General features: G+C 32.9%; 1 protein-coding gene across 1 annotated transcript; it reads left to right on the top strand.

Annotated features, from left to right (window-relative positions):
- The first annotated feature begins 12,299 nt into the window (after positions 1-12,299).
- LOC119687333 (uncharacterized protein K02A2.6-like) lies at positions 12,300-14,303 on the top strand. The gene is made up of 2 exons (XM_038101619.1): positions 12,300-13,118; positions 13,218-14,303. The coding sequence occupies exons 1-2, from the start codon at positions 12,300-12,302 to the stop codon at positions 14,301-14,303; spliced, it is 1,905 nt and encodes a 634-aa protein (XP_037957547.1).
- The last annotated feature ends 10,288 nt before the right edge of the window (positions 14,304-24,591 follow it).

Here is a 24,591-nt window from a genome sequence, read left to right as displayed (position 1 = left end):
GATGTTCAGCCGTAATCCGAACGCCGTTTTGTTACTGTGAACGAAACATGGATCCATCACAACACGTCAGAAATCAAGGAACAATCGAAACAGTGAATTGCTACACTGAGTCTGTCTGCCAACAAGGTCATGGCCACAGTTTTTTGGGATGCAAGCGGTGTCATTCACATCAATCATCTCGAGAAAGGTAAAACGATCACTGGCGAATATTATTCAAAGCCTTTGTACAGATTCGACGCTGATTTGAAGCAAAAACGGCCGCATTTAGCGAAGAAGAAAGTACTGTTCCATCAAGACAATGTACGAGTGCACACTTGTCTAGTCAAGAACTGCTACCCCATCCGGCATACATATTCTCCAGATTTAGTTTCCTGCGACTATTTTCTGTTTCCAAACCTAAAAAAATGGCTGGGTGATAAGAGATTTGAGTCGAATGAAGTAGTCATTACCGAAATAAACGTGTATTTTGAGAGCTTTGAGAAAATTTATTATTTGGAGGGCATAAGAAAATTAGAAAAATGCTGGACTAAATGTATCGAGCTAAAAGGTGATTATGTAAAAAAATAAAAAGTTTATTTGCCGAAAAAAATTTGTTTTATGCAAAAAGTCACTGACTTATCAAATCGCCCTCGTAGTAAGTTTTATTTTTTTAACTCCACTCCAACACGTTTTGCTATCAGCTGCTTTGAATATCGACGTTGTCATTTCATTAAAATATGACTTCCTTTTCTCATTCCCCTGTGAAATGGGACAGAATTCTTCCGCGGTTAGGATTGCCGGTCGTAAGAGGCGACTAAAATCGCAGTGCCAGTCTGGCACTTGCTTAATGAAGTGCACATGGTAGCAAGTAAAGGTCTGTACTTGCGACTCCTGACCAGAGGATATCTGGAAATACGGGTGTCAGATTGCCCGCAGCTTCTGCTATTCTCATCATATGAGATCGGATTCGAAGTTGCTGTGGTTAATACCTAAACCTACGCGGGAAAAATGTTCAGTTTTGTTTCACATTCGGTGTGGAGTTGCGAATTCACCACCGGATGCTACAGCCCAAATTGCAGCAGAGGTTTAAGATGGGCCTCGCACTTTACCAAGATGGAAGACATTACTTACACAAATTCCTTCATTGGTACCGGCGGAATAATAAATTAAGTATTAAGACGATGTGCTTTTGAGTACAGTAGTATTAAGCCTGCAAGACGATGAATGCTACTTAAAATAAGTACACTGCACAGCTTTTTATATTCTCTGTTTACATTTCTGTATTTATTTAAATCTGCCATATCACCACCTTTTTTTATTTTTTGCTTGTTCTATTCAATTATGTAGAATATCATCTCTTTCTTTCGACGCAAATGTACTACTTTCCCATGCTTTCCTCAAGCTTTTCTCAAGCTTGTCTTGATACAGATCTTTATATTTCTATTTTTATATGAGTTTAGGTAGCAACTGCATTTTAGTTTCATTTAAATTAGAGGCATCTATATTTACCAAATAATTAATTATATTTTTTATTATTTTTAATTGTTATATGTGTGATTACAACAACAAACAAATTTTTTCCGACATTTTTTTTTCCATGAATAATTCATAAATCATTTGCATCACATTTGTGTCGAATGCGGGTGTTTATGAGTATTACATGAGCAGAGTATATATCATTATAAGTGCTGTTAGCTGTTTGCACGAATCTGTTGCAGTTGAATATAAGAAAAAGAGTTAAAATGCATATAAATGAAATACAGTCAATGATTTGTGTATGATTCAAGTGTTAAATACTCATTGTAGTTCTATGGATCTTACCACGATGGCATCAAATTACTGTTTTTTAGAGTTGCAGTATTATAATTTCTTAATATTTGGTAATCATATGTTTACATATTGATAGTGTGCTTACACAGGGATTTGAGGGGCAAAAGCGGGTGCTTTAATGGAGGAGTGATGCGAATATATAACCTAGCCTTCTCAATTGTCAACCTCACCTACTCCGAGTGTAGGCGGCATAACCTCAAAAACATATAGTTGAGCGGAAATTTTCTAATTACTTAACACGCTTCCTTTCTCCAGATTAGCAAATAAGGAAATTTGGCCATTCAGGTTGTGGGTTGCTCGAAAGCCACCCCTTATCTTTTACCTTCTAGTAAAAGATAAATATAGCAATATCACTTTCATAAACTGCTAAGCCTCTACAGAAGATAGAAACATTACGAAGATGGAAAGAAAAGGATCATTTGTGTGACACTCCAATTAAATATGATACAAAAATAATACTAGGTTACTTTAACGCGAAACTAGGTAAAGAACCATTCCTTAATGAGATGTGCGGGAAAAATTCTTTGCACGAAGTAACCAGCCGTACAGTTTACTCAAGTTGAACAAGAACTAAATCTTAGAATAATGGGCACCTTTTTTAAACACAAACAAATAGATACAGCTACGTGGAGAGTGACAAGATGTAGAGGCTCAAATTAAATTAATCATATTCTTGCATTTTGCGTTAATCCTCGATTAATTTGCAGAGGACCTAACTACGATTCAGATCACTATTTGGTAATATCTATAATAAGGCAGAGAATATCTAAGACAGAACAATAAAATATAAGAAAAGTGTGCAAATGGAATGTTGTCAAACTGACAAATTCGAGCAATCTGAAAAGGTATCGCAGCTGGATACAAAATAAGCTCCAGGAAAGACACCACGAAGCAAATTCCATTGAAGAGAAATAGCACTCAATAGAAACCGCAATACTCAATTCAGCAGAAAAAGCAATTGGAGAGATGAGAGCTATACGAAATGTAGAATGGTTCTAAAATGAATGCAGGGAAGCGATAGCAACAAAAATACAGCGAGAATGAATATGATAAATAGAGGTACCAGAACAGCTATCCTGTGCTAGGATGAAAAAAGAATAACTGCGAATTAGCTTTGTAGAAACAAAAAAGGGAGTTTTACAAGACAAATAATACAAGGGCTTTCTAAATATGAACCAACACCTTTTGCATTTGAGGATAAGAATTGGGTAGTACTCACTGAAACAAACCAAGTCATAGAGAGATGGAAGGAGCATTTCACCGACTCATTAAACTTCAACAGAATTAATGAACCAGTAACGGTAATGATTGTAATATCACAACCATTGGCGAGTTAGGATCTTCCAAACCTAGGCCTATGTAAAAAATGTTCCCAAACCTATATAATAAATTCGGTAAAAAGGTTAAAGTTGGGAAAAGCGCCAGGTGGGAACAATATCACAGCTGAGTTGTATAAATACAAGTAACGTAATTTATCTTTATTACATCCTCTCAACTCGATTGTTGAAAAGTCAATCTTTTTATTTATTTTATTGTACCAAATAATACTTAAAATATTTACAACATGCTACTTTACAGTTTCTATAAATTTGGAGTAAACAAGTAGCAACAATTTAAAGGGCGATGTGTTGATCATGCCATTAAACAGTTTCTCCAAATTTATAGAAGCAGTTTACAATAACTAAAGAAAGCAGGGGCGGATTAATACGATTATGTTACTTACAGAGGTGACCAAGTAGAAACCGAATTGCACTCCTTGATGTGAAATATGGTACAGAAAACAAATACCAGAAACATGAAAAGCAGTTTAATCTTTCCAGTCTATAAGAAAGGCACCAAACTTGTATGCGGTAACTACAGACCAATTTCGCTGCTCGATGTTGGCTATAAAACTTTTGTCGAATATCTTATGAAGCAATTGGTGATACTATAGGCGAGTATCAATCCGGTTTGAGATCTGGAAGGTCAACTTTTGATCAAATATTTGTACTACGTCAATGGATGGAAAAGTGCTATAAGCATAACATTAGGCTTCGCGCACTCTTTGCAGATTTCAGGCGGGCCTTCGGTAGCATCGAGAGATTAGAAATCATAAGCGCTATGGGCGAGCGCTCCGCAACAACTTATTCAATTGGTCGTAATATTTCCTGATAATTTCTCAGGTAAAGTTATTATCAATGGATACCTCTCAGAATTGTTTTCAATAAGCTCCGGAGTTAAACAGAGTGACAATCTTTTGGCAGTTCTATTTATATTAACATTATACTACGCCATTCACTCCTTTAAAAATTTCGATAATATTGCAAGGACACAAAGTCGTACCAGATCTGTGTGTATTCAGACGATATTGCAGTCATTGCAAAAGCGAAAGAGATCTATCAAAATATAAGGTATGCGACAAAAAGATAAGGTCAGTTTGTTTTTTCTTTGTGGAACTCAATTTGAGTGATTACTCTTTGGATCTTGTGGATTTTATTGTTCGATAGAGAGAATGCAACAAATAAATTCTAATATAATGAGTAAACAAAGTCCCGTTAGTTTTAAATATATCAAAAAAGAAAAAAAGCTAAATATTGCTGCGACAAAATGATAAGGTCAGTTGCAATTTTTCACGAAAACAAGTTTATTAATGAACAGAATAAATTTTTTTAATTAATTTGGCTTCCAATTTTTTGGATTGTTTTAAAAATACGCCCCGGCATCGATCCTACCAGGCTCTCGAGCGTTGTTTGCCGAATTTCTCTCCAGGCATTCAATATGGCCACTTTCAGCTCAGTAACAGTGCTGAATTGCCTGTTATCGGCATAAACTTCACGTACAAGAATTCCCCACATGTTCTCCATGGGATTCAGGTCAGGTGAGCGCGCGAGCCAGTCCAAGACTTCCACTGAATTGCCTACAAACCACTCCTTTGTTGACCGACTCACATGGATCGCTGCATTATCTTGCTGAAAAACAAGCGGCGATTCTCGATTTTCAGCAAGAAAAGGCAGCAAACATGTGGAGAGTACTTCCTGGTATTCAGCACTGTTCATGCGTGTTGACGAAAATGCGAGAGCCAATGTTCCAATAGAGCTGAATGCTCCCCACACCATCAACGAACCACCACCAAAATTTCTTTTTGAAAAATATTGAGGCTCCTTTCTTGAATCCCGCCAATAATAATTCAAATCATCTGGGCCATCAAGATTGAATTTTTTCTCGTCCGAAAAATCATCTAAAAGAAAAAAAAACAGTCATTAAAACCTACAAATTATTTTCGTTTTATTTATTATAAAATTACCTGATGCCAATTGGTTGACATGTTTAATTTAGCGAATTCAAGCCTCTTCGCTTTGTGGTTAGCATTGAGGCAAGGAACTATTTTCATTTTGGCTCGCTTCAAATATTCATTTCCGTTGATGGCTCTGAGTACTGTCCTCTTGGATGCAGTAAGCTTAAGCTCTGCCTTAATTTTTGCTGCACTTATAGTAGAATTTGAGGCAATTCGTCCAATGGAGCGCACTGTGGTCGCGGAAAGTACTTTTTTTCGACCAGGACTCTTTTTTTTCCATAATTTTCTCGATCCTTCAAATAATTTTGTACAACGCACAGTGATCTTCCAAGGTCTTTGGCAATTTGTCTCATTCCAACTCCTTCAACAACCTTTCCGCCAATAAACCCTTTCTCGTAAGTAGTGAGACTCTTACCACAACCCATTTTCTCTTCAAAAACTGTTTAATAATTTAATTATTAAAATAAATCAAATTTTAATACAAACGGAACACTCACTTGACCAAACAATGCAAAAATTGCAACTGACCTTATCATTTTGTCGCAGTAATATTTAGCTTTTTTTTCTTTTTTGATATATTTAAAACTAACGGGACTTTGTTTACTCATTATATTAGAATTTATTTGTTGCATTCTCTCTATCGAACAATAAAATCCACAAGATCCAAAGAGTAATCACTCAAATTGAGTTCCACAAAGAAAAAACAAACTGACCTTATCTTTTTGTCGCATACCTTAGTGAGATACTTTAAGTCGCAAAGGTTACATTTCTTACCTGTCACCCCCAAGGACAATAACCTTAGGTTTTATTAATATTAAGTTTAGTATTAAAAATAACATGTTTATGGTATATATAGTTTGTAGGATTGCTAGATGTTAAAGTTAAATTCCTTGGTTAAAGTTAAATTTTAAAAGTCATAATTTGCAAAAATCTCTCATATTTTTATCGCTTTTTTCTCTTCTATCTGCGACACCCAAAAAATGTATCCAAGTTTTTCTATAAAATTGTTTCTACTAATAAACAAACGTTAAAGGTTCACTAAAATTTGTTGTTCCCACTCTATGTTTTATATCTATTTCAGATATCAGAAATTTTCGGGATGCAGAAAATCAAAAAAAGAAGATAACTGGTTGAGGTTGTTTCAGTTTCCATCCATTGATTCTGTAATGGGACAGATTTGGAGGGAAAAATGTAGTATTATTGCAGAAAATCCAAGAAAGAAACATTTTATATGCAGTAGGCATTTTGTGGACAGCGATATCGACATACAATTTTTAAAGAAAGGAGGAATACCTGTATATCATTTATGTACTGATAGTGTTATGTCGGATAAAATCATTTTTGATGAAAATACTTCAGAAATTAGTTCAAAAGTTAACACTGAATCGTTATGTACCAACTGTGGCAAATATATATGATTGTCGGACTTTTATAGGAGAAAGTTCTGCAGATAAAAAATTTTAGTCATTACAACAATTCCGTTCGCAAAATAAAACCAAACGAAATACCAAAAAAAGTGTTGTGAGCGCAATTGAATCTTCAAAAACAGTAAATAAGGATGTGAAGTTGATCTGCAAACTTTTATAAGCGATCAGCGCAAGGAATAGACTAGAGAAGTAAGAAGGCTAGTACAATATGTTTATAAGTAACATAATCGTATTAATCCGCCCCTGCCTTTCTTTTGTTATTGTAAACTGCTTCTATAAATTTGGAGAAACGGTTTAATGGCATGATCAACTCATCGCCCTTTAAATTGTTGCTACATGTTTACTCCAAATTTATAGAAACGGTAAACTAGCATGTTTTAAATAAACTAAGGTACTATATTGTATAATGGAAAATATGAAATAAATACTTCAACTTCAACAATCTAGTTGAGAAGACATATTTGATACTAAATACAATACTTATATACACATACTAGAAAAAGTCTACGGATATTCACAAAATTTTTCTTAAATTACGCATAACTTTTTTAATTTTTACTCAAATTCATTTTTATTTCCTGATTTATTTTAACCAAAGAAACAACAATAAAGTTGCAATATTAAAACTAAACAGTTATTCTTTAAAAAAAAAATTAAACACAATTATATGCGAAAGTAGCAATTTTTGAAGCAGAAAAAGTCTACGGATATTTCTTAATATTTACATTAAAACAATAAAATTCACAAAAATCTTAAATTTAATAGCCTGTGGGATAACCCCTGCATTTAATAACCTCTGTTAAGCGTCTTTGCATGGACTCAACTAGCTTTGCAGTATCCCGTGCGTTTATTTCTAGCCATTCTTCCTTGATGACGTTTCTTACTATATCCTTGCTGGAAAACATATGCTGGCGAATCTTATTTTCCAAATAAACCCACAGATGTGGAAAGGACTAAGGTCTGGTGATTCTGGTCGTGTTTGAAGTTGCCTAAAAACATAGTACAGCATCCAAATCCGTACGATGACTGTTGTATGTTTAGAGTCATTGCCCCGCTGAAATAAAAAGGTTGCCTCAAGTCCTAACATTCTGACATTTTCTTTTAAATTTGTTTTTAGAATATTTAGATACGCATATATCTTCATTGTATCTTGTACAAATTTAAGTCTGATAGCACCATTACTTGCTATACACCACTAAATCATCACGCCTTCACCACCACGTTTTACTGTTGAAATAGAGTTTTGTTTATCATAGGCTGTGCATAATTTTCTCCTTACAAATTTTTTAACTTTGATTCAAAATATGTAAAATTAACTCTCATCGGAGAAAATAACTCATTTTCAGAACTTTATAGGTTTATTTATATGCTTTCTTGCAAAGCTTAAACATTTTATTCTATTATATCAGGATATGTATGGCTTCTTTCCTGCAATCAGGGTATAATACATGCATTTCTTCAAAATTTTCCGCACAGTTTTAGGACATATTTTGTTTTCAAGTATTTCGGCAATATGTTCAGCTAGTTTGAAGGCTATTACTCTTGCATTTACTTTCACCTGGTTGATTATGCTACGTCTTTGTCTATTTGACAGAATTGTGGAGCGGCGAGTGCGAGGTTTAGAAACGTAAGTACTGGTCTCTTTGAAGTTATTTGTAATTCTCCGCACAGATGAATATTGACGACCAATATCTTCAGCAATTTTTCTTTGGCTTACGTCACCTTTCTAAAATTTAACAGCTATTTGTAGCTCACTAAAACTAATTTCACGTCCTTTTTTTTATATTGTAAAAATTTATTGCTTATATAAAAAAATGTTATTAAATGATTAATTTTTAGACTCTTTAGAAAGTCAACTAATAATTAAATATCATTTAATGACACTTTTATGCTTGCAAGCGAATTTAAATTAACGGTAAATGTAAATATTAAGAAATATCCGTAGACTTTTTCTGCTTCAAAAATTGCTACTTTTGCATATAATTGTGTTTAATTTTTTTTTAAAAAATAACTGTTTAGTTTTAATACTGGAACTTTATTGTTGTTTCTTTGGTTAAAATAAATCAGAAAATAAAAATGAATTTGAGTAAAAATTAAAAAAGTTATGCGTAATTTAAGAAAAATTTTGTGAATATCCGTAGACTTTTTCTACTATGTGTATATATATATCAAGGCCTGTATACCGATTTTTAAATTGGTATACATCTTAAATTTAAGTAATCGCGCGAATCTACATTGAGAAGGTGGATGCCTATAAAGTCACTTCAGCCAGAATTTATTAATAATGGCTTTTATTTATTAAAAGAAAAATGTTTAAAGCTCACGCAAACGAAAAAAGATTCAATTATTTTATTGGTTGACGAAATGTCAACTAAACGAGAATTGCGATATAATTAACCTTTAGATCTAATTGATGGCGTTGAAAATAATGGATACTTTAGAACCCAAATTAGCAGAAGAAGTTTGTATTTTCGAAATAAAGAGCATTTTCTCTAATTGGAGATTAGTTCTTAATTATTATGTATCTGAAAATGGATTAAATGGAGAAACTCTGGCAAATATAGTACTAGACAACATTAATATTTTAACAAGCTTAGGATTGACAGTTAGAGCACTTATTTGTGATAAGGGCCTTCGAAGGGCCTTCGAACAAGAAATGTTTTTCCTTACTAGAGATTACTAGAGACAAACCTTTTATAGTTCACAATAATAGAAAAATCTATTTTATGTTTGATTTCCCTCATTTGATGACATCTTTAAGAAATAGGGTAATGAAAAACGATTTGCAAACGCCAGATGGAACTGTTAGTTTTAAGTAATATGTGAAATGTATGGCAAAGAAAACCATGTAATGAGTTTGGATAAGATATGGTTATCTATGGTTTTTCCTAGCGCACCGAGGCGCCGTTCTTCTCCGCAACGAGGCGAATAAAACTAAGTGGCAGCTAGGCAACTTGAATAAAATAATCAGCGAGACTCAATGTTCTGTTTGAATCTGAATTTCTTTATTAAATTTGTACAGTATTTATACTTATTCTAACTTAAACACTAACCTACCTGAATATTATGTTCGCCTAGTAATTTTCATATAAAAATGCTTAATATGCATTTCAATTAATTTAAAAATATGAATTATTATTATTATTTAATAATTACCCGAAATACTAAATAATGAAATTCCAATGCAAGTTAATGCACTTTACGAATTACATTTGCGCAAAACAAAAGAATCAAATTACTTTTCTTTTGCGCTTTTTCACATCAATGTCTTTGCTTTTGGCATGTGCCAGTAACGTATATCATCATATTATCATTAACAAATAATTATTTTGTTTGTTAATATGTAGATATACAACCATAATATGACAAAAATGTGTCCGAAGCTTACAAGGCAGCATGTATATCCGTCCTTGTTTAAAAAGACGAAGGTCAAAACTGCAACACAGGTTTTTAGTCATACTATGCAAGCTGCAATAAGAGCTTTTGCTGAAAGCGCAGGATTCAAAAAAGTTTCAAGCGAAGTTGCTATATCCACAAAATTTTAAATTTTTTAAAATGGACAAATTTATGGGGATAATTCTTATCCATCAGGTACACAGATTGGTAATACACCTTATAATTATTGGAAGGCATTCGTAGAGTATTTCAAAAACACCTCTTTTCCACATAAAAGTTCATTTTATTGATGGTATGATAATAACCTTGTCCGATGAAGTTTTGCAAAAAGAACTAAAACCCAAAATCAGTATCGAATAGAAAACTTTTTCCAATTAGTTAGACAAAAGGGTGGAAATAATGGAAATCCTGCAGTTCCTGAAATTAATCACAATTTGGCACATTTGATGTTCGCTCAAATTCATCCCTTATCTTCATCAGGTAACTGCGAAATTGATACAGACGTAGTAACCGGAGTGGAAACCTAGATAATGTTGATAATGCTTTCGAAGAAGAGGCTATAGAAGAACTTACTGAGGAAGAAAATATCTGTTATAACTATTTTAAAAACAGTTAATATAATTAATTTTAAGTAGTTGGCCATGATTTTATAAGTTAGTTAAATTCTAAGAATAAAGATTTATTGTTGTTTAGTTCTGAAGAACACACGACTTTTACTTCTTGCCTACAAATAGGAAGAAACAAAACAGTGGCGACGAGAATAAATTTGTAAGTAACATATGTCACAATGGACGTAGCAGCCGTTAAGGAATTGCTCAAGGAGCAACAAGAAATTAATAAGAAAATGTGGGAAGATCAGCGAGCATTTTTCAAGGAAATGTTGGTTGGACGCGTGTCAGATGGTCAAACTAATGCAGTCAAACCTGCATTTCATGCATACAAAAAGCAATTGCATAGTTGGGAAACTTATTTGGAGCAGCTTCATCAACACTTTTCAGCATACTCTGTGGACAAAGATAAATATAAATCATTTTTTCTGACCTGGATAGGCACAGAAACTTATGACATTTTGCGCAGTAATCTTAGTTCAAAGGGAATAGAAACTAAAACATATGATGAGTTAACAAAAGGTTTAACAGATTATTTTCTGGCAAAAACGCATGTTGTGGCTGCCAGACATGAATTTCATAAAGCCACAATGCATTCCGTTCAAACTTACAGAGAGTGGATCACAGATTTACGCAGAGTTGCGAGGGAGTGTAAAATTGTTTGCAGCGCATCAGACTGTAATCATGATTACACTGAGGAAATGATTCGGGACAATGTTATAGTGAACACACCACATGATGTTGTTCGAATAAATGCACTACAAAAAACAAATCCCACACTCTCTGAAGTTATGTTAATTGCTGAGGCGTTCGAGTCAACTGAAAAGACAATTAACAAAATCAAAGGGAAATTATTCAAAAAACAAGAACAGGAAAGATAACGCAAAGCAAGCAATGCAAGAGAAGAGTTGCTCGTTAAAATATTGTTCAAGTTGTGGAATTTTACATACGCGGCAGAATTGCAAGTTCAGGAAAGTTTTGTGTAGGAAATGTGGAAACGCAAAATCAATCAAATAGATCAACAAGAAACAACAAATTCGGAGCAAAACTTAATATCACAAATTAATTCAATTTTGAATGTGGAAAATCTGCCGCACAACGAGAAAAAAAAAGTGTTTATAAACATTCTAGTTGATAATACGCAAGTTAAATTTCAAATGGATTCTGGAGCAACTGTTTCAGTGTTGACGCAAGACACTTATGAGCACTTAAATAAACCACAGCTGTATCCATGTAAAAAGGAGCTATTTGATTATGGAAAAAACAAAGTAAAGACACTTGGTGAATTTTGTGCAGTGCTAAAGTGTGGAGAAACGAAAAGAACAGCAACATTAGTAGTAGTATGCGTCCGGAATGGTCATAATTTGTTTGGCACTAATCTATTTGAACTTTTTGGATTTGAGATTCGTCAAATTCCCGTTATAAACAATGATTCTCAATTGAATGAAGTATTGGAGAAACATAGAATTCTTTTTGAACCTGCTTTAGGTACAATTAAGCACGTTAAGGCCAGGTTGCATTTAAAACAGGGCGCTCTACCTAAGTTTTGTAAAAGTAGGCCGATTCCATTCGCACAATTAGAAAAATTTAAAACAGAAGCACAAAGATTAACGGATAGGGGCATTTGGAAACCGATAAAATTTAGTCAGTGGGCTCCGCCAATTGTATTGGTTACAAAACCAGATAAGTCTCTTCGTAGTTGTGGTGATTTCAAAACTACTATTTCATATGGTTCGATATGGGAAATTTTTTTCTAAGATTGATTTGAAAGACGCATATCTTCAAATGGAGTTGGATGATGAAGCAAAAAATGTGTTAGTTGTCAATACACCGCTGAAACTTTTTCAGTACCAGCGTCTACCTTTTGGTATTGCCAGCGCACCTGCGTTATTTCAGAAGTATTTAGAACAACTTATACATGGTACAGAAGGGCGTGGAAATTACATTGATGATATCATAATCGCTGCTGAAACGGTTGACATACATCTTAAACGGCTGGAGGAAATATTATCACTTTTAGCTGAAAATGGCATTCGTTGCAGGCGAACGAAATGTGAGTTTTTGGTGGAAAAATTGGAATATTTAGGCAGAACCATCAGTGCAAGTGGTATTTTACCTGATGAGAAGGGTGTTCAGGCTGTAAAGCAGTTACCGCGGCCGAAAAACGTAAAAGAAGTCGAAGCGTTTCTTGGTAAAGTAAACTACTATCATAACTTCATTCCAAATTTTTCACAATTGGCTGCGCCTATCAATCACTTACGTAGAAAAGATATCAAATTTGTTTGGAGCATCGATCAAGAGCAAGCTTTTGCAGTTTTAAAGCGACACATAATAGAAGCAACTGAGTTGTCACATTTTCAAGAACATTTGCTTATCGTTCTTGCTACTGATGCATCATCTTATGGTATTGGAGCTGTCATTGCTCATCGACATCCGGATGGCTCGGAACGACCTATTGCATTTGCTTCAAAAACACTTAACACTCATCAAGTTCGTTATAGTCAAATCGAAAAAGAAGCACTTTCGATTATTTTTGGAGTTACACGATTTCATCAGTATTTATTTGGGCATAAATTTATTTTGGTCATGGATCATAAGCCTTTAGTAAGCATTTTCAGCCCAGATAAAAACTTGCCATCAATGTCTACACATCGTTTACAACGTTGGGCTATAATATTGATGTCTTATCAATTTGAGATTTAGTATCGTAGAACTGCAGATCACTCAAATGCTGATGCCTTATCACGTTTGCCTTGTGGACCAGATCCTGAGTTCGACAAGTTTGAATATTGTCATCAAATAGAAAATTACGATACACCTATCAATGTCAAATTACTACAGCAGCATTACAAAGACGATCGCGTACTTAACCGATTTAAAACCTTCATTTTGGAAGGATGGCCGTCGAAATTGAGCAGTTGTGAAATGGACTTACTTCCTTTTTTTCGTCGTCAGTATGCGTTCATTATTCAAAATAACTTAGTTTATTTGCAGTCGGACGTTACTCGAGTCGTAGTTAATAACTTTTTGCACCAGTCACTCTTAAAACTTCTTCATGAAGGCCATTGGGGCGTCGTTAAGATGAAGCAGCTTGCTAGACAGCATTGCTGGTGGCATCAGATAGACGATGATATCGAGAAACCTGCTCCACAATGTAATATATGTCAAATAGCGGGTACAAATCCGAATCAACAATATCACGAGTGGCCAAAACCGGAACGACCATGGCAGCGAGTTCATATAGATTTTGCTGGGCCAGTGTTCAATTCTATGTGGCTAATAGTTGTTGATGCTTTTTCACAGTTTCCATTTGTGGTACAACTTAAGACTACCACCTCTATGGATGCTATTGCAGCGTTATCAACAATTTTTTCGCTTGAAGGATTACCTGAAACTATAGTTAGTGACAATGGGCCTCAATTAACATCTGATCAGTTTACTGAATTTTGTGTTCGGAATGGTATTGATCATGTTAAAACAGCACCATTTTATCGTGCATCAAATGGTCTTGCTGAAAGGTTTGTCCGCACATTCAAAACATCTGTTAAAAAAAATGTTGATGATGGGTTGTCATTGAATTTGGCCTTAGTAAAATATCTAGCTACGTACCGTGCGATTCCTAATGCTGAAGGGAAGTCACCGGCAGAGTTGCTACACGGCCGAACTCCACGAACTTTGCTTACATTATTATCAGCATCAGTTAACAAGTATAAAACCGTAAAGTGTTCAACTAAATTTTTGCCAAATAAAAAGGTATATGTCAGACATTATGGTCGAGATCCGAAATAGGTTGAAGCTGTGGTTGAGAAAAATTTGGGAAACATGTGAAAACATCCAACGGTTATGTGAGACGGCATCAAAATCAAATGAAGTGTCATTCGTCGACTAGTTCTGCTAAGAGCGACACGTCTGAGTGGTATATTATGCAATCACCTGTAGTGGGGCAGGAGGATGACGCTATCATGCATCGCTCGAACATGCAAGGGTGTCCTCAGACGACGGAAGAGTTACCACGTCGTAGCATTCGCGTCCGTGTGAGGCGTAATCGTTATCAACCTTCTTAAGTTGAACATTGTGTACTGTTATACCAATTAATTCGATACAAGAACCCGTATTTGATAATTCTAAAGTTATATTTGAAGACTTGGCTTTGGACAAAATAATTAATGTGGAATGCTTGTCAACTAGATATTTTGTTAGGTACGTTGCCCATAAAATGTTGCCAAACATTAATTGTGAGTTGGGCAATTCAAAAATTTTAAAAGAGAATGAAATTCTTACAGCTCCAAGTGAGCTATTTATTCACTATAAAAATAATGAATCACATTCAAATTTTGGAAGTTTGAAGGCACCCTCAAACAGATTTTGTGAAGTCCTGCATGCTGTCCAAATAAAAGCACTTATAACCAAACAAGCTAAAATGAAAACTTCCGATTGGTTTACAGAACCTTGTTTAAATCATCGACTTCAGCTTTCTACAACTTTCTTATTACTGAACTCCTTCGGAAGCATTGTTTATGGTATGTTGAGAAGAAGAAGTCAAGTATCGCGAAGTATAAATATATACAATTTTATATATCTATCTATATATACCAAATTTTGTTATAATCTTAAATATTGTTTACTTTACTCTCTAAGTTAGGTATATAATTTTCTATTATATTTTATATTGACAATTTTAGTTTTAAATTTTATATTTATTTTAAAAGGAATAATTTCTATTTATAATTTTATTTAACCTTTAATCCAGTTTTTTGTGTTTTTGTTTTTTTGTACTTTAATTCTGTTGTATTATATTATATTATTTAAACAAAAACAAAGTCAATATAATAAAATCTACTTTTTTGATTTTTTCATAATACTACTATTCATGCTTTTATTTTTTTACTTGTCTTTATTCCATTTAATAGGCTATTATTTGCTGCTAAAATTTCAGTTTGTTACTAAGTGACATTTCTGCATTCTCCAAATATGCAAAAACAAAAACTTCTTGTCTATTTCTACGATGATCTATTCAAAATTATCACAAATACCGCATTTGAAATCATTTGAAATCAAATTGAGCCTAAAATGGGTCTACCAATAGACCCGCAGTGTGTTCAGCAAATTTGTTCCTGATGCACACTCTATGTATTAAATACTCATTGGTTACACCTTTCTAAGTCTGTATTAAACGATATGTTAATACAGTAAAAAATATGGCTCCAGTGACTTCTTTGGGATATATATTCACTTTAAATTTCATTTTAGATTAAAGTCATTTACGCTGATTTTTAAGGACGTCTAAAAGAAAAGGCAATCTGATCGGATGATAAAAAACAATCCTATATATTTTTTGCAGCAAAAATTTTGCATAACTAATTTTTAAATAATTATTAAATTTTATGGCTGTCTAAAATGAAAAATACTAATAAATTAGAATAACAAAAAATCAGATTCAACGTATTGAATAAAACATAATAAAGTTAATGTTTATAGTTACCTTATGTACCGGCTTTATTCCAATTAAATAAAACATTTTAGCTTGAAATTTATTTACTTTTTATTTATTTATTTATTACTTTATTTTATTTGTATATTTTTATTTATATAAATTCGTATAATACTTTTCCATCATTTAAAAAAAAATTATTTTTGAATTACACACTTTTTAGTTTTTAGTCCCAATTCAGTATATTGAAGTTAATTACAATAGTTTTATTTTTTATAAAATTACAATTATTTGTATAAGTTACAATATAATTATCTAATAAAATATTGTATATAAAATATATATAAATAATATCATATAAAATGTATTTCGCAATATTAACAGATGTTAATAGATATTAGTCTTTTATGTATATTAATATTTATTTAGTATAATATAAATAATTTATTACATACACTAAAAATATAATAATATATAATATAAAAATAAAAATAATCGTTTTAATATTTGTACATGTATATTCTTAACTATAGACTGAGAATAGAGGTTTTATCATTCAAAATAGTGTAGTAAATATTTCACACTTTGTTTATTAATAAAGTCTTAACAACATTACAACAAAATTGAAATTGATATCAAGTATTTTACATAATAATAATATAAGTGAATAAATAAAATGATATTTTAGATAAATAAATTTATTTATTATTTTTATTTTATTATAATTTGTGGCATAAATTTTGGTGTTGTTCAGTTCAAATATCTGTAATATTCAATATTTTGAAATAACTAATTTCATTTTTAAAATATGTCTTATATTGTAAAATTTGAAGTATAAAACAATAAATTTTAAATTAAAACTAAAATTGCTAATAAGCTTTTTGTTGCAATCTTAGTGTAATGAAATAAGGAATCGAGTAATCGAGCAAAGCGGCTACAATAAAATACCTTTTATCGTGAGCAACTCTTGTAATTTTAAAGTAATTTATAATATTTATACACGAGTACTAATTTATATCAGTTGATTTAGAAAAAAAATGTGATTTTTTTGTGTAAATATAAGTACAAATAAAAACAGTTTTAATATATCAGCATTTTTAAAAGTAGTCTGGTTTTTAATATCAACATCTGACAGCATAGAAGACAGAAAAAAAATATTTGTTGGTCACATTATTACGAGTAGACAAAGAAAATTTAAATCGTATGTTGTGATATATTATAATATAGATATATAATATCTTATATCATAATATGAACAACTCCAGTCTTATGTTCTAATAATATGAGTGTGAACTACGCGTAATTTTAATTATATTGTAAAATTCTCTTCTTAGTTTTTAAGACAATTATTATAATTTTAGAATTTAAGATTATTGAGCAATGAATATAGAGTTATAAATGTACTGCAGGAGAGTGCGTTTCATTTGTATCTGACTTAACTGGCGCCCGAGCAATTGTGAAAAATAATAAAATTTGTATAAATAATAAAAAGACAGTTAGAAAATAATTGCATATAAAATTTAAAAACTGCGTGAAAGTGCAAACAACAAAAAAAAAATATATAAAATAAAATATTATTTTTCAAAAACAACGTTTTTATTTGCAAAAACATTGTAATAACCTTAAAATGAAAAAACAATTTATCCGTAATAATAACAACAGCAACATTGGCAGCAATATAGATGAAAATAATATCAACATATAAAATAAATAAAGAGTATAAAAAATATTGAAAGATTCGATGGAAGTGATAGAAACCAGCTACCCGATTTTTTTACTTAAGTTGAGAATATTTTGCGATCAGTGGAGATCTTAAGCGAAAACAGTAGAAAAACTTTATTTAATTATATAAAAAATAAATGTGTGTATGACGCGCGAAATATCATTTATAGATTCGACACGCATACAAATTTTGGTGAAATGCAGTCGATTACGGAACTAATGGACGAACTAAAAACGATCAAGCTAGAATCGACCATTGAAAATTACTATTTTAAATTAAATGAAGTCAGAAACAAAATTTGTAACAGAAAATTAACGCATAACGAGCTTATGTATAGAAACGGAGAGATAAATAGAGCTTGCTTAAATATTTTTAAAGAACGTCTGCCAGAACCGACAAAGACCATGATTTTCAGTAGAAACCCTTCAACAATAGAAGAGGCGTATAATATTATTCTACAAGCGAGGCATCAATCTCATACATATCGTGGGCCACCGTTTTCAAATTATCACAAAGGAAGTTTACCTAATTCTAGCAACGCGAATTTCAGCGATAATTTTAATCAAGACAGAGGTTATAATCCAAATTATTTTAATAGAAACTACACATATAGATTCAATAACAATAACAATAGTAAGACATTATATAACCCTTCTAGAAATTATAATAATAATAATTATGCTAATAATAATAATGAAGAAACTAAGCGAAATACAAATGATACAAGGTAAACTAGAAGATCAAATTAGTTGCGTAACTTCGACCCAATCCCAATGGAAATTGGCAATTCTAATATAAATTTTCCCAGCAATAGGTCCAGAACCTACCCTATATGAAGATCAGAAAAAAAGTTAGAAACCTTTATTTTTCAATCGATATAGGCGCAGAGTTTAGCTTAATTAATAAAAACATTTGTAGTCCAAAATGGAAGGAAAATGTCCAAGTTAATATTAAAGCTTTAGGGAAAAAAATTGTTAATCATAAGTTATGTAGATTTCCCATATTTGACGAATTTAATGCAAAAAACTATTATAGAACAAGTTTGATGGCATAATCGGAAAAAATATTTTGGTAGAACTAAATTGTACTATTAATTATTCAAAAAACGTATTAAGAACGAAAAATTCAGCAATCTATATGAAAGCGCGTTTCCAACTTTAAATTTTATAAAATCAATTATTTGGACAACCCTGATTTACAGTATATGTGGAATAACAGATATGGATGTGATAATTAAAATATTTGTAAGTGGCAATTCATTTTAGTAATGATAAAAAAATAAAATTATAAAAAACAACTTATAATAAAAAGATTAATTTAGTGCCAATAACTTTTCCAAGTTTTTTTTTGAAATATTATTAAAAATATTAATTTCAATAAAATTAGTTGTAAAATGATTATTTTATAAAACAAAAAATCTTTATAATTATCGTTATTTTTATATTTCTTCTAGTTTTTACCCTATAATAGCAAATAAAAATTGAATATGAATCTTATTGATCATAAATGTCAAGCAATCTACAAAATAAAGGTTTAAGGAATGTATTTTAAGTAGCATTTATTTATTAAAATATAATTGTACAACAAATCTGTTTATATATAAGCGTTGAAAATATATAGCATATAAAAAGAAATTAGTTTTTTTAGCTATTTTCTCTTATAATTAATTTTTATTTTTGTAATTTAATTCATTTAATTCTGATAATTATTTACTGAATTAGAACAGAATGGAAGAAGCACTTGGGAGTAAATGATGTGTTCTGCACGGATTTCTAAGTGCGCAATCCCGGACGTTAATTTAGATTTAAATTATATTAGTAAATTAATTAAAAATGTGATTGACAACGAAAGTAATGTGGAAAATGAAAAGCAAAATCATCTCTCTAGTATAGCAGTTAGAAAACCCTTTGATAGGAGTGAAACTTCTGTTTGTGAAAGAGAGGTCCAAACAGACAATAGTCTTGCTGAAGTAACTCCCAGAAAAATAAAACTTGCTGTGAAATATTTAGAATTTTAATAAAATTAAAAAAATTAGAGAAGGTAGTTGAAGAAAAAGATGAAATTATTAAACTTAAAGAATGTTTAGAAAAAATTAAGCAAAAGAACAAAGAGTTTCTTTCAAAATGTAATACTATTGAAAGTGTTACAAAGAATTTAGATGAGGGTCTAATAGATGAACTTTTAGTAAGCTTTCACAAAATATGCAGGTATATGTAAGCAATTGTATTCGAAATAGCAATCACACAGTCAACCAAATTGCTTCATGGGCAAAAAAATGACGAATCAAGCTAAACAAGGGAAAATCGGTACATATAGTCTTCTCATTAAAAAACTATAACTATAATCCAATTATTATAATCCAATTATAAGAAATTATATTTGTAGTGTTGCCACAGTGTAACTTTCAAGAATTAAATTTAAACACATAAACAAATATTACATATTTATTTTTTCAATTATTTTACTAAAAGTAAAATAAAACAAACTTATATAAAAATAAATAAAAATAAATAAATTTACTTATTTATAAATTTGTAACAAGTGTATGAGTAATAGTGCTACACGGCGGCACTCTCAAATCAGTGAAAATGGCCTAAACAGCTATGTAATGCTTACTTCAGACGACATTAAAATAAATAACCATCCAACAGCCAAACATCCAAACAAAACAATGTCCGAAGCAAATATAGCAAAAATAGCTAGTGAAATTGCCACAGCCAATAAAATGAAACTAAATAATAACTCATCACAATCGCTAGGAAATGATCAACCTACGAACTCGATGCAGTCCCTTAAGATTAATGAGCTTGAAGACAGCATAAAACATCTTACAGAAAAGATCAAGTCATTAGAAAAAGGTTGCGAATCTCTACTAAGAGAAAATGAAAAGCTTAAAGCTGAAAAAAATATACCAATTTCTGTTAAAAAGAAAACCAGTACTAGTGCTACAATTATAAACGCAGTACATAAAAAAGTTGCGAGTAACAGTAATTCACCCCAAAACGGTAAACGTGGGCGTTCTAGTCCTGTAAATGCACAGCGAAAAAATAAACAAAAAAAGCTTGACAGCTACTGGCTTGCAACACCTAACCGTTTTGAGGTTCTAGACAACCCTGACGCTGATAATCAGGAAGAAACATCAGAACATGCGGAATTAATTAAAGAAAGTAAAATTCCTAAACCACCACCAATATTTGTAGCGGGTGTTGGTAACATTCAACCATTGCGGGCACTGCTAAATGATGTGGCTCCAAATGAGTTTGTACTCAAAATTTTAGGTAATAATGAAGTCAAAATACAGCCCAACACAGCGGATATCTACTCAAAAGTTACCAAAGCTCTTGCAGAAAAGCAGACGGAATTTCATACTTACAAACTAAAGCAAGAGAGAAGCTTTAATGTAGTGTTGAGGGGCCTACATCCATCAATACCTATTGATGAAATCAAACAAGATTTAATTAATTTAGGCCATGAAGTAGTCAATATCAGTAACATTCGACATCGTGTTACAAAAAAACCACTTCCTCTGTTTTTCGTTGGACTAAAGCCCTCAGACAAGGTGAAAACAATTTACAACTGTACTGACTTGCTGCACACAAAAATTTCCATTGAAGCGCCTAAAAAGAAGCGCGAATTGCCGCAATGCACTCGGTGCCAACGATATGGTCATACAAAACATTTTTGTAATCATATGCCACGCTGTGTTAAATGCCCTGAAAACCACTTATCCTCAGATTGCCCACGCAAATCCCCCGGTAATGATGTATGGTGTGTTCTTTGTGAAGGTAATCACCCGGCTAACTATAAAGGGTGCACAGTCTACAAACAACTCCAGAAAAAAGCGTTTCCACCCCTACGTAGAAAAATAACAACTGATACAGAAAGGCAACAGAACACCAAATTGAATGTAACAAGCCAAACGTATGCAAATGTTGTTAAATCTAACAATATAAACACTCAAGAGCACGTAAACTCAGCTCAGCAAAACGATTTTCCTGAGCTTAAATCAATGCTCAAAACGGTTATGGAACAAATGAGCTCTATGCTCAACCTCCTAACCGCATTTGTCGCTAATACATCCAAATAATGAGTAGTCTAAATATAGCTATTTGGAACGCTAACGGGCTGACCCAACACATTTGCGAAATTAAGACTTTTCTTCTTGACAAAAACATTGATGTTATGCTTATTAGTGAAACTCACTTTACATCAAGAAGTTATCTGAGGCTTCCATATTACACAATGTACAACGCAAACCATCCTTCTGGTAACGCCCGTGGTGGCGCAGCAATAATCATAAAAAATAATATTGACCACTCATTTCTCACCAATCACAATGAAGACTATCTACAATCAACAGCCATATCAGTACGAGATATATATGGTGAAATAACTATTGCCTCTATATACTGTCCACCTAATCAACCAATTAAAAGTCATCAATTCGCAAATTATTTCAAAACGCTCGGGCGCAATTTCGTAGCAGCAGGTGACTTTAACGCCAAGCATACTCATTGGGGCTCAAGATTAATAACACCCAGAGGACGCGAGCTATTAAAAACGATACAAGAAAGCAACCTATTTCACCTATCTACTGGCGAACCCACTTACTGGCCGACAGATCTAAATAAAACACCAGATGTCATTGACTTTTGCATTTGTAAGGGTGTACCCATAAATAATCTAACCTTGCGGTCGTCGTTAGATCTTTCGTCTGACCACTCTCCTCTTCTGTTAGAAATTCATTCGAATATCGTTTTAAAAACTCCAGAACTTAGACTTCACAATAAAAGAACTGATTGGGCTATTTTCCGTAGTTACATTAGCGAACACCTCTCGACACATATTCCTCTTAAAACTAATCATGACATTGAAGCCGCAGTAGAACAATTCAACAAAATTGTACAAAAGGCAGCTTGGTCTGCAACTCCGTCTACACAGAATTGTAGGACTGTACATCTAGACAAGGATATCAAAGAACAACTACTTGAAAAACGTAAATTACGTAGGGTTTGGCAGATGACGAGAGATGCTAACGATAAGAGGCGCCTGAATGTAGCCACTAAAAAACTCAAAATAAATCTAGAGGCAAGAAAAAATGCAAGCATTGCAACTTACTTAGCAAGCTTGTCTCCCTCTGAGGCCACTGAGTACTCCTTGTGGAAAGCCACACGCATACTTAATGCACCAACATCGCATATACCACCAATAAGGATGAGTAATGGGCAATGGGCTAAAACTGATGCTGATAAAGCGAAAACTTTTGCAGTGCATCTTGGTAAAGTCTTTCAGCCACGCTGCTCAAAAAATAATCTGAAAGACTCTGAAGTTGAAGCTTTTCTTCACACACCGCATCAATTAGACTTTCCTATTCCTAGGTCTTTGACTCGTGAATTAAAGTGGGTCATAAAAACAAAATTAAAACCAGAAAAGCTCCAGGATATGATCTGATAACCGGAAAGGTGCTACATGAGCTACCAGATGTGGGTTTTAAATTCATAAACCAATTGTTCAATGCAATTTGCACCTGTGAACACTACCCAGCTCAATGGAAAGTCGCTCAAATTATATTAATTCCAAAACCCGGAAAGCCCGTCGAACTTGCAACATCTTACAGACCGATCAGCTTACTTCCTGTGTTGTCAAAAGTATTTGAGAGAGTATTCCTAAAACGTCTAAAGCCAGTTATCGAAAATAGATGTCTGATTCCCAACCACCAATTCGGGTTTCGCGAACATCACTCTACTATTGAACAAGTAAATAGAGTATACAACTTTGCAAGACTTGCATTGGAAAATAAAGAATACTGCACAGCAGCCTTTATCGACATAACACAAGCATTCGATAAAGTATGGCACACTGGACTTCTCTACAAATTAAAGTTACAACTCCCGCATAGCTACTTCTCCGTCTTAAAATCATATATACTAGATCGGCACTTTATGGTTAAAATGAATAGCTGTCACACTGAACTTTTTCAAATACAGGCTGGAGTTCCCCAAGGAAGTGTGTTGGGTCCTACTCTATATACTCTGTTCACAGCAGATCTCCCACTCAGCGATAAAACATACACTGCAACATTTGCGGATGATACTGTAGTGATGGCGAAACACGCAGATCCTGTAGTAGCTTCACAACTTTTGCAAAGTAATCTGAACGATGTCAACGCATGGCTAGACATTTGGCACATTGAAGCTAACGATAACAAATCAGTTCAAACTACTTTTACACTCCGCCACGGTACCTGCCCTTCCGTTAGACTGAATGGCCGTGAATTGCCGCAAGCTGAAAACGCCAAATATCTAGGTGTACATTTTGATCGCCGTCTAAATTGGCGTCACCACATCTTTACAAAACGGAAGCAGTTAGGACTAAAGCTACGCTCACTTTACTGGCTACTTAATCCCAAATCCAAATTATCGCTACAAAATAAAATACTTTTATACAAGGTCGTCTTAAAGCCAATCTGGACGTACGGTATACCCATCTGGGGTATAGCAGCGAAGTCAAACCTAGATATGATTCAGAGGTTTCAATCAAAAATACTACGTATCTGCGCCAACGCCCCATGGTTTATCCCGAATAACGTCCTACATCATGATCTTGGCATTCCTACTGTGTACGAGTCAATACAGCAGATAAGCAGCAACTATCACTCACGACTGGTAGTTCATCCTAACCCCCTTGCCGCAGGCCTAACGAGGGATGCTTTTAACATTCGTAGATTAATACGCTATGCAACTTCGGATTTGCCGAGCAGATTCTAAAAATTGTAATTCTTCATAAGGCGGTGATTACCACTGGGTAGTCCCGTACATGCCAATCATATATTGTTATTGCCATAAGTAGTACTTATTATTCATGAATAGAATAGATTGTATTTAATAAAATGAAGTTTTAAAAAAAAAAAAAAAAAAAAAAAT

This window comes from Teleopsis dalmanni, chromosome 1 (genome assembly GCF_002237135.1).
Source record: "Teleopsis dalmanni isolate 2A chromosome 1, ASM223713v2, whole genome shotgun sequence".
Taxonomy (NCBI): domain Eukaryota; kingdom Metazoa; phylum Arthropoda; class Insecta; order Diptera; family Diopsidae; genus Teleopsis; species Teleopsis dalmanni.
Note: the sequence above shows the minus strand (reverse complement) of the source record. Positions and strands in the feature narration are given on the sequence as shown.